Here is a 17,363-nt window from a genome sequence, read left to right as displayed (position 1 = left end):
GTCACCCTCGCAGGTGGCGATTTCGACAGCGACCATTCCCTGGTCATGTCTGCACTAAAGATACACCTGAAATCTTCCTCAAAGCTAAATAATAGACCCACTCGTTTCAACACACATCTTCTCAAAGACCCTCAAAGTTGCCAAACCTACATCGATGAACTGTCTACTAAAATATCGGACCTTCTTTCTAATATTCCTGTAACTCTATCTAAAGAGGATATCGATAAACTGGTCACAGACTCCTCTAAGATCATCAGCAAAGTAGCGATGTCCGCCCTAGGAACCAAAAAGGGTGATAAAAAGCCTTGGATAACAAATGAAATTATTTTATTATGTACTGAGAAACGAAAACACAATAACAGGTCAGACAGAGACAGCAGGGACAGGTATAAGCAGTTGAAGCGTGCTGTAGAAAAAGCCACCCGTAGAGCCCATCGCACCTACATTAAAGACAAATGTGAACAGTGTGAGGCTGATTTTAAGAGAGGCGATTCATACTTTATGTATAAGAGAGTTCGTGAGCTAACAAGCAAGAAAAGCCTCAGTTTTTGTACACTGCTAGATAAAAATGGCTCTCAGATACAAAGCACAGAAGGTATCCGATCGAGATGGATGGAGCATTTCAAAGAAAAGCTTAATCCTGATATCTTTCCAAACTCTGCTGTCCTGGACCTCTTGCCCGTTACTGTCTCAGATCCCAGCCCACCTCCTCTCCGTTCTGAGGTCGAAGATGCCATCCAAGCGCTGAAGACTAACAAGGCCCCTGGCCTGGACGGGATACAGGCAGAACTGCTGAAAGTCCGGTGTGAACCACTTATAGATCTTTTCCACAAGATTGTATCCAGTGCCTGGCAAAAGAGTCATTTCCCAACTTCTTGGTGCGAAGCCACAATTGTTCCACTACACAAGAAGGGGTCAAAGGCAGTATGTGATAATTACCGTCCTATTAGCCTAACAAGTCAAACTGCCAAGATCTTCACCCGGATTATACTCCAACGGATCAAAGCCGTGTCATCCTTAGTCATCCAAGAATACCAAGACAGGTTTCACCCTGGGAGATCGACCATTGACCAAATTTTCACTGTTCGCCAAATTTTAGAGAAATATCTGGAATTCGGTCACGGCCTGTATCAGCTCTTCATCGACTTTAGGCAAGCATTTGACTTTATTTGGAGAAATGGCCTATGGCATATACTCCTCCATTACGGAATCCCACGAAACCTAGTAGATCTTATCAAGGATATGTACTCAAAATTTGGGAGTCGTGTGATGACTAGTGAAGGTCTCACTGACAGTTTCCAGACTTCCGCAGGTGTCCTTCAAGGATGCCTTTTGTCTCCAGAGCTGTTCAACCTTTTCCTCACAGCAGTCTTATCCCTGGTGGAGACAACTTGTGGCGCACATATAGGGGGTGTTCAGATAGATAAGCTAGCCTACGCCGACGATATCAACGAAATGGCTGAAACACCCGAGGATCTACAAGCCGTTCTTAACGACGTCTTCGAAGCCACTAGTTCTTTTGGAATGATCATAAATGTATCAAAAACAAAGGTTATGTGCTGCTCACGAAAGCCATAGGATACAGTTAAGCCAGACCTGAAAATTAATGGAGAGAGTATCCAGTGGGTTGACGAGTTCCCTTACCTCGGTAGTCTGATCACCAGCGACAACAGTCTATCAAAAGACATCAAAAGACGTCTCGCCCTCGCGAGTTCCAGTTTCAAGGCCCTTATGCCCATATGGCGAAGCAAGGATTTGTCTCTGCGGCTTAAGACACGACTTTTTGATACCCTGATCACCCCCATCGCAATCTACTCATGTGAAACATGGACACTGAAGGTAAATGACAACCGTCGACTTGCAGCATTTGAAACTAAGTGCCTCCGCCGCATCGGCGGGATCACTTACCTTGATAGAATCTCAAATTTCGAACTTTTCGAGCGCCTTAAAGTACAACAAACAATTCTCATCAAGATCCAGCTCCAGCAACTTTGATGGCTTGGTCACGTACAACGGATGAGTCGGTCCCGTCTCCCAAAAATCACCTTCGAAGGCCAAATTCACGGTTCTTGTCCTCGTGGTCGTCACCCAAAAAGGTGGAAGGAAAACTTTGCACCTCACCGCCTCTCGGACCTTCTTCGCCTAGCAAAAGACCGTGAAGCATACAGAAGGCACATCCACGCCGTTACGAAGAAAGAGGCCCCAAGACGACCTTCAAGGACGGATGGGACTTAAGAAGAAGAATGAATCCAGGGCCAAAAATATGCTCCAGGACAGTAATGCCAAGCTACTATGCCTTCTCTTTCCTTATTTTTAGGGATTGGAAGATTATACAGCCTACATGGCAGGTCTATAGGCTACCCAGCCTAGCCTATCTGAATTCTGACAAACAAATGGTTTATTTTAAATCTGAGCATTCATTCTCTTTTTCATTGGCTTTAATCTTTGAAAAATGTAATTCTAGTTACTTCAGTAGAATTTTAAGGGTCACCCCACCCAATTTTTTCTAGGGGGGGAGTCCCAAAAATGTTGGTAGACCCCAGGAAGAGAATTTGAGGGAAATATTCCATGAGCAGTTGAATACTAATCTAGAGAGTTTAAAAATTGACAAAATGGAAGACAGATGGAATAATTTTAGGAAAACAGTTTTTGAAGTTGCTGATGTTGTCTTAGGGAAGAAAGTTAGGAATGCAGCTAGGAATATTAGTGAAAAAGTTTAAGTTTAATGTAGAGGAGAATGGGCTTGTACAAGAATTACCTGACTGATAGGTCATATGAAAACAAGAGGAATGTAAAGAAAGTAGAGAATGCATTGGAATATGAACTAAGGAGGTGTGAAGTAGAGGCCATGGATCAAATTGCTGAAGATCTGGAAGATGAATCTAGATGGCATAATAGTAAAATATTGTACTGGCATGTTAATAAATTGAGAAAGAGTAGTCAGTCCAAACTTCTCCCAGTTAAAGATAGGAACAGGGCTAGAATTAGTTATAAAGAAAGAGTTAAAGGGAAAGGGGCAGAACATTTTGAGAAAATGCTAAACAAAGATAGATTTGCAGGAAAGCATAGAGAGGAAAATGAAAAAGTTTGTGATTTTTTGGATGTAAAGGAAGATTTGTTTTGTGAAGAAGAATTAGCAACAGTGCTAAAAGGATAAAAAAAATAAGGCCCTATGTGCTGATACTGTGGTAGATGAGTTTCTTGAACATAGTTGCTCTGAGGCTAGAAATAAGTTACTTATGATTATGGATTTGATTTTGAAAAAAGGAAAGTGCTAAAACCCAGGCTAATATCTAGCAATTTTAGGAAAACTCTAATTAAACCACTGAATAAGATAGGTGATAAGAGTGAGTGTAGGAGTTATCAAGACATTAGCCTGGTCTCTGTAGGTAACAAATTACTTAGTTATGTGATACATTTTAGAGTGAGAGATAGTGTAGACAAGTTATAAGAGAAGAACAGTGTGGTTTTAGAAAGGGTAGAGGATGTGTCAACCAAATTTTCACTCTTAGGTTAATAATTGAAAAGTGCCTGAGTTATCAAACAAATTTGGTCCTTATTTTAATATATTATGAGCAAGTATTTGATTCTGTTGATAGCAGAGTTTTAACAAAGGTCTTGTCAATGTATGGTATACCAGACAAATACATTACAGTGATTAGTGCTATGTACAAGAATAACACTGTTGCAGTTAAGGAAGGAAAGGATAGTAGGAGCTGGTTTTGTATTAAACCAGGGGTTAAGAAGGGTTGTGCTCTATCCTCCTTTATACAGATCATTTTGATGGACTTTGTCTTAAGGAACATAGGGAAGGCAATGGGAGAACACATAATAAATAGGGAGGAAAAATTTTCCTGAACTTAGATTATGCTGAGGATTTAAGCATCCTAGATGAAAGTGTGAGCAAAATGAATGAACTTTTAGAGGTTTTGCAAGTTCAGGGTGCTAGAATAGTTTTGAAAAATAGCATTAAGAAGACTAAGTTACTAAGGTTAGGAATAAGAGAAGATAAAAGGGTGATATTGGGTAGCAAAAAGATTGATCAGGAGGACAGCTTCACTTATCTTCATAGTATTATTAGTAAAGATGGTGGGAGCAGTGAAGATGTTAAAAGTAGAATAGCTAAGGATCAGGGTGTTTTATCACAGCTGAAAAAAGTCCTAAAGAATAGCAAAATCAGTCTGCAAACCAAGAATAGAATACTGGAAGCTACAGTAATGACAGTGGGCAAATATAGTTCTGAAGCATGGGCCCTCTGAAAAGAAGATAAAGATTTGCTAGATGTTTCCAGAGAAATTGTCTACAGATTGTTCTGGATAACAGGCTGACTGACCATATTTTAAACAGTAGGCTATACAAAAAGTGTGGTTCAATCCAGCTTTGGCTAGGGCATGTTCTATAGATAAAGAATGCACTTTTTCAAAACCTTACAAATTGGGATTAAACAAAGGTATGAGGCTAAAAGCACTTTTTAGTAAAATTCTAGTCTAGCTTTTTTTTACTATTACCTTAAATCACAGCTTGGAGTGAAATAAGGACTTTTGATCCTGTTGAATCACTCCTTGTGATGACTGTTGTAGTTGGTTAAGTTCTGGTGGAAGATTCTGGTGCTTCCCAGTCAAACTTCCACCGTGTATATTTCCACTCAGCATCCAGATGGCGTTTGAAAGCATCTGTTGATTCAGCAGCAACAGTGTCCTCCTTGAGGTTGTTCCAGAGGTTCACGATCCAATTCAAGAAGAAATTGCATCTTGCTCCAGTTGTAGCGTGATGATTGCGGATTCGTCTAGGGTCCTCGTGTTTTGTGGGAGGTGTCAATCTCCAGGATCTCATTTTCTCGATTGATTGAGAGGAGTTTGTGCGCCTGGATCATGTCTCCACGTTTCCGTCTGTATACTAAGGAGGGGAGGTTGAGTTCCTTCAGCCATTCACTGTATGTCTTGTTTTCCATGCCGGCAATCATCTTAGTGGCCCTTTGTTGGATTTGCTCAAGAACTGCCTTATCCTTTTTGAATCAAGGGGTGGCCAGTATCGTCCCCACCTCCAGTCTAGGTCTTACTAATCCTTTGTAGAGTTTGGTGATTACGTGTTTACTCCTGCTGGTGATGCTGTGTTTGATGATGCCTAGGGCTCTACTAGCATTGGCTGAGATGTTCTGTGAGTGGGAGCTGAATTTCAACTGGGAGTCAACGATGACGCCAAGTTCTCTCTCCTCCTGGACAGGCTCAATTGTGTGGTGACTTCCAGAATTTTGGGTCATGAGGTACTGATGTTTGGGGTTTTTGTGTGCAAAGTGTTTTACCTTGCATTTTTCTGCGTTGAATTCCAGCAGCCATCTTTTGACCCAAGAGCACATGTGGTTGAGATCAGTTTGGAGGGATTGGATGGAAGAAGAGGTGTTGGCAGGACCTATGAGTTTTGAATCATCCGCATATAGGGTGGTTTTGTTGCTGGTGATGAGGGGTAGCTCATTTATGTAGATGTTGAACAGGGTGGGGCCCAGGACGCTGCCCTGGGGAACCCCACTAGTTACTTTGATTTTGTCAGAAAGGACATGGCTGTTTGGTCTGGTTGTCACTTTCACTTGCTGTGTTCTGTCCCTCAGAAAGTCCTCAGTCCAACTGACCACTTGTGGACTAAGAGATAGAGTAAGTAGCCTGTGAATGAGGTATCGGTGACAAACCTTGTCAAATGCTTTAGCTAGGTCCAACAATATTATATCCACAGGTAATCCTCTCTCTAGTAGGTCAGTTACAAGACTATATGACTCAAGAAGGTTTGTGTCCACCGATCTCTTTGAGCGAAAACCATGCTGACTACTGCTGATAAGTGAGTTGGCCTCAAGATGGTTAATGATACACTTGTTTATGATTCTCTCCATGACCTTGCATGCCACACATGTAAGGCTGACAGGTCTGTAGTTTGCTGCAGAAGTTTTGCTACCCTTCTTGTGAATTGGGATGACTAGTCCCTTCTTCCAGTCCCCTGGAAGCTTTCCTTGTGCCAGCAACAGATTGAATAGTTTTACCAGTGGGGCTGATATTGCAGGGCTTAATTCCTTCATCAGTTGTGGGCTGAGACCATCAGGTCCTGTCAATTTGTTGGGATTGAGGTCCTTAAGCTGTTTGGTTACTTCTTTGATTGTGACTGGTGAGTGTACCATCGGGAAGGGAGTGTGAGCCTGTTCTGCTGGTGGGGGGGTTGATTGGGGTTCATCCATGGAGAACACTGAGGCAAACTGCTGATTAAGCAGGTTTGCTTTTTCAGAGGGGCAAGAGGATAAAGAGTTGTTGTTTACCAGGTCTGGTATGGAGTGTCTGCCTGGCTTCTTATGGGAGATGTATTTCCAGAATAATTTTGAGTTTTCCTTAACGTTTTTGGCCAGTCGTTCTTTGTAGTTTGAGGTCAGTTTTCTAGTTTCTTTTCTGAGGAGGTTCCTTGCAGTTTTGTACTGCTCGTACAAAGCTGTAGTCTTTTGTTTTGTGTACTTCTCCCAAAGTTTTTTCTTCCTGTTGCGTAGTTTCTTGATTTTTGGGGTGAGGAAAGGTAGAGTTTTGGGTTTCTTTTTCCATGTTATGCTGGTGTGTTTGGCTTGGCTCTCTAGTAAGGTCTTTTTTAGAGTTAGCCATGAGGCTTTGACATCTTCTGATATAAGTGTTTCCAGGTTAGCATCTAACAGCTCCTCCACCATCATCTTGTAATTTGTAAAGGATTGCTTGGTATATTTTGATGGTTTGGAGTTGAGTTGAATAGATGAGAGAACTGGCATGTGGTCACTTTAGCCAATTGGACTGAGAGTGTGTGTGTTGATCACCTTTTCTGGGTCATTTATTATGACTAGGTCCAGTATGGAGGGATTTTGTCCTGGGTGCATTCTTGTGGGCATAGTTACTGTTTGGCATAGAAAGTTGTTGGAGAGGGCTTGTACTAATGGGTTTTGTTCAAGGCTTGACTTGGTCATACCTTGGCCATCTACCCAAGACACATTTGGTAGGTTGAAGTCCCCTGTCATGAGCAGGGTTGCCTTTGGGTAATTGCATAGTATGAATTGTGTCATTTCGGCAATTGCTCTTTCAGAGGACAGCTGGCAAGGGCTGCTGGGGCTCCTGTAAATTGAGCTTAGGACAAACATTTCGTTAGGTAGGGACAGGGAGACCCATGTAGCTTCAACCCAAGGTAAGTAAGAATTTGGGACAGAAATTTCTTTTACCTGGAATTCCTTGGAAGCTAGAACAGCCACTCCTCTTCTGCAGTTTGGATCAGACAGATTGCTGAAGATGTTGTATCCAGAGGGGCAGATTGAGTCTTCTGTCAGTTGAAATCTTGAGTTCTTGGGCAAATTTCTGTCAGAGTTGCAATGTCTATCTGACTTAGTTGGAGCACTGTTGCCAGTTCCGGCATCTTGTGGGTAATAACATCAACATTTGCTGTCATAATGTTCACAAGTTTTCGGGTGTGTCTGGTCGACTTTTTATTCTGCTCACTAATATTATCGCTTTCGGTTGAAGTGGGTGAATTGCAGCTTAGGTACACAGAGCTGCTAATGAGGGACGAGGCAGAAGGGCATGGGGACGTAACTGTTAATTCACTAGTCATACATTTACACAAACTTGCATTTACATTGTTATTATCACTCACACATGAACTATTTACAAGGGGGACGAGACGGTTGGAGGTAGTGGTTATTCCTGCATGCTTGAGCAGCTCTCCATCGGAATTGCTCAAGTTTGACCGTTTTTGTGATTTTGCCCTTTCTTATCACTAGGTCTGTTTCTCCGTTCGCCTGTCTTTTCTTCATCTCTTCCAACAAGGCTTTTCTAGCATTGCAATCTTCTTTGGAGCTGTCGCCATAGAATTGAATCGGGTCTTTACACTGGTAGGACGCATCCAGGATAAGCTTCTTGTCAGTGAAGCTGGCTACCGTGAATAGGACTGGTGGGTGTTGCAGAGGTTGTCCGGCCGTGGGGGCCGAGGCTGGTAGTCTTTTCATGTTGAAGACTTTGGTCGCTAGTTTGTAGTTATCCTGGAAGTATTTGGCAAGGAAGTCTTCGTCACTTGCTTGGATCGGAATCCCGTATCCGACGACGTTAAGTTTGCGTCTCTGCCTGTCTTGCTCACTTCTGACTGTATGGCGTATATGTTTGTCTAGTGCATCTGGTGCAAGCCCCGTCACTTGAGCGGTAATTGCAACTATCTTGGAAAGAGGTTAGGTTAGGAAAATGAAACTTTCCGAGGTGGGTCTACAAATAAAGTATGTCTAGGGAAGATACTTTGAAGTACCTACATCCACTCTTTCAGCCTCTAGAGGGCACTGACCTTTGATAATCTTTGTGTTATAAAAGTGAAATAGATCTTCTGCTTAAATGAAGTACAACAAAATTGTTTTAAGCTTCATAACTTAGCTTAATCCCAATTTATGAGATTTCTAATATCAGCAAATACATTTTCCTAAATCTAGACAAAAAACATAGATATGGCTTAAAATTCTACTCAAATAATAGGAATTACTAACTAAAATCAATAGGTTTCAGAACTAAAACCAGAGAAAAAGGAGCTGATGACTGAACACTAAGGTAAATATTGTTTTGTAAAAATTTAAATAGGCCTGTCAAGTGAGGAAATTTCTAAGACTTAGAAATCAGAAGAGGATTTATATAGAATATTGGTAATACATTCCTAGAGTATGTTTTGGCCCTGAATTCATTACTAAAACTTTATTTTCATAACCTAAATCCTTTCCAAGAGAGCAAAAAGTAGCTAAGCTAGAATTTTAGGTAAATTTTTGTAGTTCATATTATTGACTTACATAGGCCTACAAATAGCCTAAAGTAAACATACCACTCACTGCCTTTTTTTATGTTCTTTCCAAATATAATTATCATTTCTGTTGGAAATGAATTATACCCTCACCCCTATATATACCAATGCAGGGTAGGCCTATAGGCTTATTTGCACATTAGTGAGGGGTGGGGATAAAGTTTAAACTTACTTGTCATTTACATCAGAAATAAAATTTACCCCCCCCTAATGTGCATATATATACTCTGAACTGGTATATCTAGGGGTGGGGGTAAAATTCATTTCCTACAAAAACAATTAGCCTATTATATTTAGAGAGCATAAAAAAGGCATCAAGTGGTATGTTTACTTTATTTGTAAGTCAACAATATGAACTGCAAAAAATTACCAAATTTTACCCACTTTTCTTGTGCTCAGAGTATAAAGAACCAACGGTAAAATTCTACTTTAGTTACTTTTACCTATCTTGGAAAGGGGTGAGGTTAGGAAAATAAAATTTTCAGGGATGGGTCTACAGGCTAAAATATGTCCTGGGAAGGTATTTTGAAGTACTTATCTCCTCTCCTTCTCTCTCTAGAGGATCCTGAAATTTGACTACATGACAGGTCTATACCTATTGAAATTTTGACAAAACAGCATTTTACCTTAATTTTCAGTTATAAGATTCTTTTTTTCTGGCTTTAGTTCTGAAAATGCAATTCCTGTTATTTGAGTAGTATTTTAAGCAATATCAATGTTAATTTTCAAAATTTAGGAAATGTATTTGCATATCTTTAAAACTCTATAAATCAGGATTGAGCAAAGTTGTGAAGCTGAAAACAATTTGTTGGACTTCATTTTAAGCAGAAGATCTATATTACAAGGTTTCACTTTTATAAGACACAGGTTTTTAAAGGTCATCAAAGGTCAGGACCCTCTAGAGGGAGAAGGAGTGGAGGTAGGTACTTCAAAATACCTTCCCGGGACATACTTTAGCCTGTAGGTCTATCCCTAAAAGTTTCAATTTCCTAACCAAACTCCTTCCCAAGATAGCCAAAAGTAGCTAAAATAGAATTTTACAGAACCAACAACTTAGTCAAACATTGCTCACCCTGGGCCTAGCAAAAAGCCCCAGACCCTAGAATTTTACATTGACTTCAAGAACAATGGTATTTCTAGACCTGTACAAGGGGCATCTGAAGATAAGTCATAAGCAAACAAAGACAAGTTCAATAAATTTCTCAAGAAATAGCCTAAGAAACCAAAAAATGATCAAAACTTTAGGAGGACAGCCTAGCCTACAGAGCCTTTCAAATGGTCTTAAAATTAATCTAGCCTACTCTGTGGCTAATAAAAAAGTCTGAAGATATAGAACTAACAGGTTGGTCTTCTCCAGCCATGTTGAATTTCTTCTTCTTCTTCAATTATAGGCTTCGGATGAATCCATTTAACCTTTTTCGTATTGTATGATTATGTCAGGGGTGTCCTGGGAAATCAAATATAGAGATTAGACTATTATTATTCAATAATAGGCTTTATAAATCATTGATGAAACCACCTATATTTAGGCAGTTAAAGACAGCTTTGAACAATTCAGCATCATCAGTTGAAGAGTGTCTCCTGTGTGTTAGTTGGTCAATATTAGGGGTTAGCTTGAGGCGCTTGAGTATAGCAGATAAAGTTAGCCATTCTTTTTTATGGTTGAGAGTTGCCACAGGGCAACCAAAGAGAACATGGTTGATGGTCTCATCATAGGTTTGACATAGGCGGCAAAGAGGGCTGATTACTGTTGGAATGGTTGTGTTTTGATAGAGATAAGTTTGGCTGTTAAGGCCAGTAGCATTTGATCGTATTCTGTGGTACATCTTTGAGTCTTTCCGGGATGTAAATGGAGAAAGGTTTGGTGGACATTGGTTTGTTAGATAACTTTTTAGGCGCCAATGGTTTACATCTCTTACTGGGATAGGTCTTCCAGAAATTATTTCAAGCTGAAGGGCAGATTTAGCTATTTCATCTGCCTTGTGGTTCCCTTTTATACCCATGTGACTTGGGATGTACTGGAATTTTGTGGATATACCTTGTTTAAGTAGTTGGTTCAATAGTACAAGAGTGGTGGAGGTATCATTGTCTGGGTAGTCTGAATGTTCTGGTGATATTGAGGCAAGGGCTGATTTTGAGTCTGAATAAATTATAAGCGGGGTGTTTCTTGGGGGGTTTGGCATCTTTATAATGGTTTCCAATGCAATGTTGATGGCAGCTATTTCAGCTGTCATGATACTCACATCATTTTGGAGCCTTTCAGCAGCTGCTATACCTAAAGATGGGAAGTGGACTCCACAAGCAGTCCTGGAATCTGTTTTTGAGCCATCCACAAAAATTGGGAGGTGGTGGATATATCTCTGAGACTCTAATTCATGAAATAATGATTTTACATAGGCAAGGGAAAGGTCTGTTTTAATAGCTGGCGCAAACAAAAGGTTCACTTCTGGGTAGTGGTTAGCCCAGGAAGGTATCCGGGGGTATATTTGAAATAAAGAAGATGAAGGTATGTGGTAGGTCATTTGGGTGGTTGCAAAGTCCCGTGCAAGGCCCCTAAAAGCTCCAGGGTTTCTTAGCCAGTCATGTAATCTATGGGAACTGTTACCTTCAATTTTTGTAAAGTAGCGGGCAAGTAGAATGTTTCTACGCATGGTAATAGAGGTGAGACCACTTTCACTGAGGAGGAAGTTGGTTTTGGTGTGATTCCTGAGGCCAAGTATAGCTCGGATCATAGTATTCTGGACAGTCTCCAGACTGCATAGTAGGGTATTTGAGCATGAGCCATATACAATTAGTCCATAATCAATCTGAGATCTAATATAAGTCTTATAGAAATTTGTTAGAGTTTTTTCATGGCAACCCAAAGGGGTATTGAGTAGCCTTTGTAAGATACGCATTTTCCTGAGGCATTTTATTCTCACATTTTCAATGTGGAGCCTGAAGGTTAGTTTTTGATCTAGAGTGAGGCCAAGATATTTGATGTGTTGTTGCTCTTGGATGACAACACCATTTAGGGTTAGTAGGGCAGATTGGGGATTTCTCCTGTTATGAAACTGTACTATAGCTGATTTTGATGGGGAGGTGGGTATGCATGAATTGTTGGAGAAACATTCAAAGGCATAAAGCGACTTTTGTAACTTGGATTGGGCTAGTTCAAAATCATTTGAGGTAGACCATAGGACTATATCATCTGCAAACTGAATATTTGTTTGGGGTAGGTTGAGATCCCATAAATATAGTGAAAACAGGAGACAGCTGAGGACAGCCCCTTGGGGAAGGCCTTTGGAGACAGACTTTTTAGAAGTGATGTAGGAATTTACTTGGAGAACAAAAGAGCATTCGGATAGGTAACTTTTAAAGAAATTCACTACAGGTATTGGAAAACCCATTTTTGATAATTTTTGCAGTAGGAGTGGATGTTGGATATTATCATATGCGTTTTGGAAGTCCAAGAAGGCTGCAACCAGGATTTGGTTGCCTTTCAGACACTCAGATATGGCATTGGTTAGGCGAACAAATGCATCAATGGAAGAATGATATTTCCTAAATGCTGTTTGGGTATGTGGGATGAGGTGGTTAGACTCAGCCGACCAATACAATCGGGAGTGGATTATCTTCTCATATAATTTTCCCAGAACTGGGGTAATCATAATGGGTCTGAAGGAGTTGGGGTCCTCTTTGGGTTTATTTTGTTTTAATATGGGGATGATGAGTGATGTTTTCCAAGCAGATGGTAAAGAGGAATTACTCGAGGCAGTGTTGAAGAGAGATAAGAGTACTTTTTTAAACTCTATTTGAAGGTGTTGGAGTAAAGATGGATAGATCTGGTCGTGGCTGCAAGATGTTTTGGGTTTGATTGAATTGATTGCTTTATTCAGCTCAATCATTGTAAGATCTTGGAGTAGATACTGGGACCCAGGCAAGTCAAAATGGGGTGTTAGGCTGATCTGAGGTGGATTATGAGGGGTGTTTTTGAATTTCTTCTCATAAAAATCTGCTAAAAATTTAGCCTTTTCTTCATTGGTTTCCAGCTGCTGACCATTTAGAGTTAGCTGGTAATGGAAGGGGTTCTGTGTGGAGAATTTGCCACACATCTTGTCTAGGAATTTATGAATCTTGGACTCTTGCGTTTTGTGGGACACTGATAAGAGAAAGTTTTTGCAAGCCTCTTCTTTTGTAAGTTTGATTGTTCTCTTAAGTTTTGCCTCTGCTTGTAGCTTTGCAATATATTTTCCAGTGGATGGATTTCTCTTGAAGGATCTGATGGCATTCCTTTTATTGTGCCAAGCCTCTTGGCAAGAGGATGTCCACCATGGCTTAGGGGGTTTGTAATTTTTCAGTGTTTTAGGGCATTGGGACTGGGGTATGGTAAGTTTTGCAGCATCAAGAAGTAGTGATGTGAGATTTTTGGAGAGTTGGTTTGGATCAGTGGAGAGTGAAGAGTAGTCATGGTTTGAGAGAATGTGGGAGTAGTTAGGCCAGTCTGCTTTTTGCCGCACATAGTGGGAAATGAAATGGTCAATGATGGCTGGGTCACCAATTTTTGTGCATATGGCGAAATGGTCACTTAGGAGGTTGTCTATTCTGTTGACAGTAGTTTTATTTATTAAACTTGATGAGACTAATTGAAGATCAATAGTTGAATAACTCCCACTTCTTTTGCTGAAGTAGGTCTTTAGGTGTCTAGGAGTCACTAGTACTATATCGGTAAAATTGGTGAGGAATTCCTCTATGTATTTTCCAGCATTATTTTGAGATGAAGAACCCCAGATAGAACTATGGGCATTGAAGTCCCCAACAACCACTAGATTTGAATTTGAGAAATTATTAGAAATAAAATTGAAAAAATCATATCCACTGTTATTGCCATTTGGATTATATAAATTAATAACAGTGACCTCCATGTTTGCCAGCCACAACTTTACACCAATTGCATCAATGTCATGACTGAAATCAGGGAGGCTTATACCACAGAATTTGAGGTGAGATAGTACAAGGATTGCAACTCCACCACCAATTCTATTGGAAGATCTGTCTTTTCTTAGGACATCATAACCAGGAATTTTTAGATTAACTGATGAGTTTAAATGGGTTTCTTGAAGGCATAGTATGTCTATGTTGTGTGAAGAAGTATACTTAAGAAGGTCAGTGATCTTATAGTCATTTAATGATCTCACATTCCATTGCAAAATTGAGGAGGATAGAGGTAACTGAGGGTTAGCCATTGATAGATAGATTTAGTTTATTAAGTATAGTTCTGAAATTAGTGTTGGCTGTGTCCTTAAGATTTTTTGGGAAGTATGTATTAGCCATCTCTTCTAGAATTGAGGATTTTTGATCTTTTGTGAGGGATGTTCTGGAGAGTGAGTTGTTGTTGAATATGTAAAGGCATAAGTTTGTAAGTAGATTTGGATTTTCTTCTGATATTTCCTTTGGCAATTTTGATGAGGTTGGTTTTGCAGGTTTACTTATAGAAGATTCAGGGTCTTGGTCTCTGGCTGGAAGGGGGGGGAAAGTCTAAGGTCTTGATTCCAGGGAATGTTTGTTGTGGTTTGGTCCTTGTAGCTTTTTGCTGTAGAGTTTTTTGATTAGGTTGTGTGTTTGGTTCAGAGACTTCAGGTGTATCTGCATTGTGCACCATGAGTTTAATTTTTGCAAACTGAAATGGGATGTTTTCTTTTTCAGACAACCTGAGAGCCATTGATCTTGCCTTGTATTTTGGGCATACAGATCTGTTGTCAGAAGAATGGGGGCCTTTGCAATTAATGCATAATAATTTCTTGTTTGCACAGTTTGCTGTGTTTGGAGGATGGATGTTTTGGCATAGGTTGCACCTCTTCAGGTTTGTTTTGCAGTGTTGTTTTGTGTGACCCATTATCAGACATATTTCACACTGTATTGGCTTAGCCTTGTACTCTTTGTAGGGCTTTATCTGGCCAAATAGGGATATAGGTTCACTGAAGTTCTCTAGGGTGGAGTCCAGGGTGAAAAGGTAGGATTTAGACGTGTATATGCCATCATTGTTGGGTTTTCCAAGTCTGGTGACTTTTGATACTGATATTTTTTGGCCTTTGCAGTTCATAAGGCCATCCTTTAAGTCAGTTTCAGGAATACCATTAGGGATATTGTATATAACAATTTTTGTTTGGGCAGGGGGAGGGCGAATCCATTGCTTTGACTGGACCTTAATGCCTCCAAGGGAGTTAAGTGACAAAAGAGTTGTTTTTGCATTTTCAAAGCCTGCTTGAATAGATATTAAGATTAAACCATCTCTGTTGATGTTGAAGTTGAAATTAATTTTCAGGAATTTGAAGAGCTCAAGTCTAATTGTTTGGATGTTTTTTATTTGGAACATGGTTTCAGGAGAGGTAGGCAGAATGTGGATGAAGTGCTCTTCTTCCAAAAAAGATGGGGGTGTAGTAGAAACTGTCTTTAATGGGGAGAAACTGGTGTACCGTTTTCTCTTGGATCTTTTAGGAGTGACTGTTTTGAAGCCATCATCATGGAGATTTGAGTCCTCAGAGTGGACAGTGACCATGGTTTCATTGGAGTCTGAGTCCTCAGAAAGGTCACTTGGTAATGGGGAGATGGTGCCTATCATTTGGTAATTAGTATCTCCCTTCTCAGGGGGTAATTTCATTGGGATCATGGTTGAGATAAATTCCCCACTTTATATAAATAAAAATAATCAAGAAAACTTCACTTGATAGTCCTGTTTTCACAAAATTTTTGAATTCTCTAACACAATTATTTTTAATATTCTTCTTCTTTTCTGAATTTGTCCAATTTAAATTATTAAATCTTATATTTCTTCTAAGTAAGAATCTCTCAGTCTTCTCTGTCTATATTCTTTTCTTTAACAGAGCTGCAACTTAATAAAACACTTTTTTACTTTCTTCTTTATGCCTGTTATAGACATATGGGAAAAAGCTAAAAAACCGATAGATACTATGGGATAGACCCCGAAGCCGCGCCGAAAATTAGCGGCGTGCCGCCGAAAAAAAAACGACGGCGTGCCGCCGAACGTGCATCCGCGCGCTGACGCCGCCGCTGATTCTATTGGCGGCGGCGGCACTAATACGCCGCCGTTTTTTTTTTCTCTTTTTTGGTTATCGATATCGACCTCCGGGCTTCAACCGTCATCCCGGCTAATCTGTTTCTTAAAAATAAATACTGTAATCTTGGGCTCGCCATGTATATCGGTTCATAGAAGAAGAAGAAGAAGGAGAAGAAGAAATTTTTCTTGAAACAAAAATTCTACCTTCCACTTTAAAATTCTGTTCATTTTTCTTTCTGATTTTTCCGATGAAAAGAGGTAGGTAAAAGAGCATTAGGCACTTCAGGATGTTGTCATAGGCAGCGCAATCGAGATATCTAAGTAAAGAAAAATGTTGGCAAAATGTATTATTTTTTTTTTTTTTTTTTTTCCATAACAGGGTAAATAGTGTCGAAGGAGTTTTCGTATAAACTTCAAAAAGGGCTCATTCGATTGGAAATTGGAATAACTAGTGCCCTTTTTAATAGTCGAAAGTGATTGGAAGGCAGCCCACACTCCTTCCACGCCCACCCTTTCCATCCAATCAAAATTTTAAGATAGCCAGTTTGTTCAGAGTAACTGATGTCCAGAGAGAAAATATGTTTTTTGAGGAGGTTACTCTCCCCCAACCCTTAGGGAAAGGGTTTTGTATTTATGCCCTGGAGGTATATAAGAACAATGTTGGCAAAATGTATTATTTATTATTTTTTCCTTTAGAACAGGGCATTTCATATCGAAGAAGTTGTCGTAGAAAATTTGAAAAGGGCTCATTCAATTAGAGATTGGAGTGGCTTGTGCCTTTTTTAATAATCGAAAATGAATGGAAGGCAACTAACACCCCTTCCACGCCCACCATTTCCCGAAACACATCCAATCAAAATTTTGAGATAGCCATTTTGTTTAACTTAGTTGAAAGTTCTGGAAATTAGGTCTTAGAGGATGACAACCACACTAACAGACCTTAGGGCAAAGGTTTTAATTTATGCCATGGGGGCAAATAAGTTGTTTGTAGAAAGTGTTGTCGTAGAAACTCAAAAAGGGATCATTAGATTGGAAATCGAAAAGCCTAGTGCCCTTTTTAATAATCAAAAGTGATTGGAAGGCTTGACATTTTTATAGTAGAGATTGACGTGGGTATAATGTATCCTTTTTGTTGTTGTTACCTTTTTATAGACCGCAATTTTTTTTACTGAAGATATTGTCATGAGTACTTTAAACAGGGCTTATTTGGTTGAAAATAGAAAAGGATAATGTCTTTATTCGCGCTTAAGAAGGATTGGAAGAACTTCAATCCCCCTCTCACCCCCACCCTCCCATTTGACTTTATTTTTAAAAACTAAATGTTGCCATAAGATTAAATCAAAATGCACTATGTTTATGCTAATTCCCAATAAAGCATCTCAGCAGTATCCCAAGAACGACTGAGGGTATTATGTTCAAACTTTCAGGGCTTCTTCTGCTCTTAAAATTTGACCAAATTAAAATAGCGTAAGTGTATCCAAGCTATCAA

General features: G+C 39.8%; 2 protein-coding genes across 3 annotated transcripts in view; both read right to left on the bottom strand.

Moving 5' to 3' along the window:
* LOC148948920 (elongin-C-like) overlaps positions 1-15,721 on the bottom strand; it is a 40,765-nt gene extending 25,044 nt beyond the window's left edge. Inside the window, exons 1-2 of one of the 2 annotated variants that reach the window (XM_089094836.1) lie at positions 15,598-15,721; positions 10,158-10,187 (exon numbers count right to left, since the gene is read on the bottom strand). In XM_089094836.1, coding sequence (XP_088950962.1) covers positions 10,158-10,178 — 21 coding nt within the window. In that variant the 5' untranslated portion in view covers positions 10,179-10,187; positions 15,598-15,721. Of the gene's footprint in view, positions 1-10,157; positions 10,199-15,591 lie in introns of both variants that reach the window. The other variant, XM_089094837.1, reaches the window with a different exon arrangement.
* On the bottom strand, positions 11,491-14,042 carry LOC148948921 (uncharacterized). The gene is made up of 2 exons (XM_089095056.1): positions 12,597-14,042; positions 11,491-11,571 (listed from the first exon to the last, which is right to left on the bottom strand). The coding sequence occupies exons 1-2, from the start codon at positions 14,040-14,042 to the stop codon at positions 11,491-11,493; spliced, it is 1,527 nt and encodes a 508-aa protein (XP_088951182.1).
* Positions 15,722-17,363: the final 1,642 nt, after the last annotated feature.

This window comes from Artemia sp. Qi Xiang Cuo, chromosome 9, assembly GCF_049724085.1.
Source record: "Artemia sp. Qi Xiang Cuo chromosome 9, ASM4972408v1, whole genome shotgun sequence".
Taxonomy (NCBI): domain Eukaryota; kingdom Metazoa; phylum Arthropoda; class Branchiopoda; order Anostraca; family Artemiidae; genus Artemia; species Artemia sp. Qi Xiang Cuo.
Note: the sequence above shows the minus strand (reverse complement) of the source record. Positions and strands in the feature narration are given on the sequence as shown.

Excerpts from the sequence above, each read along its gene's own strand:
- LOC148948921 (XM_089095056.1), bottom strand. The coding sequence starts at position 14,042 with ATGGCTAACCCTCAGTTACCTCTATCCTCCTCAATTTTGCAATGGAAT. Across the intron at positions 11,572-12,596 it reads TTCAAATAGAGTTTAAAAAA|TCTGGAGACTGTCCAGAATA; the intron begins GTACTCTTATCT and ends CCTACTATGCAG.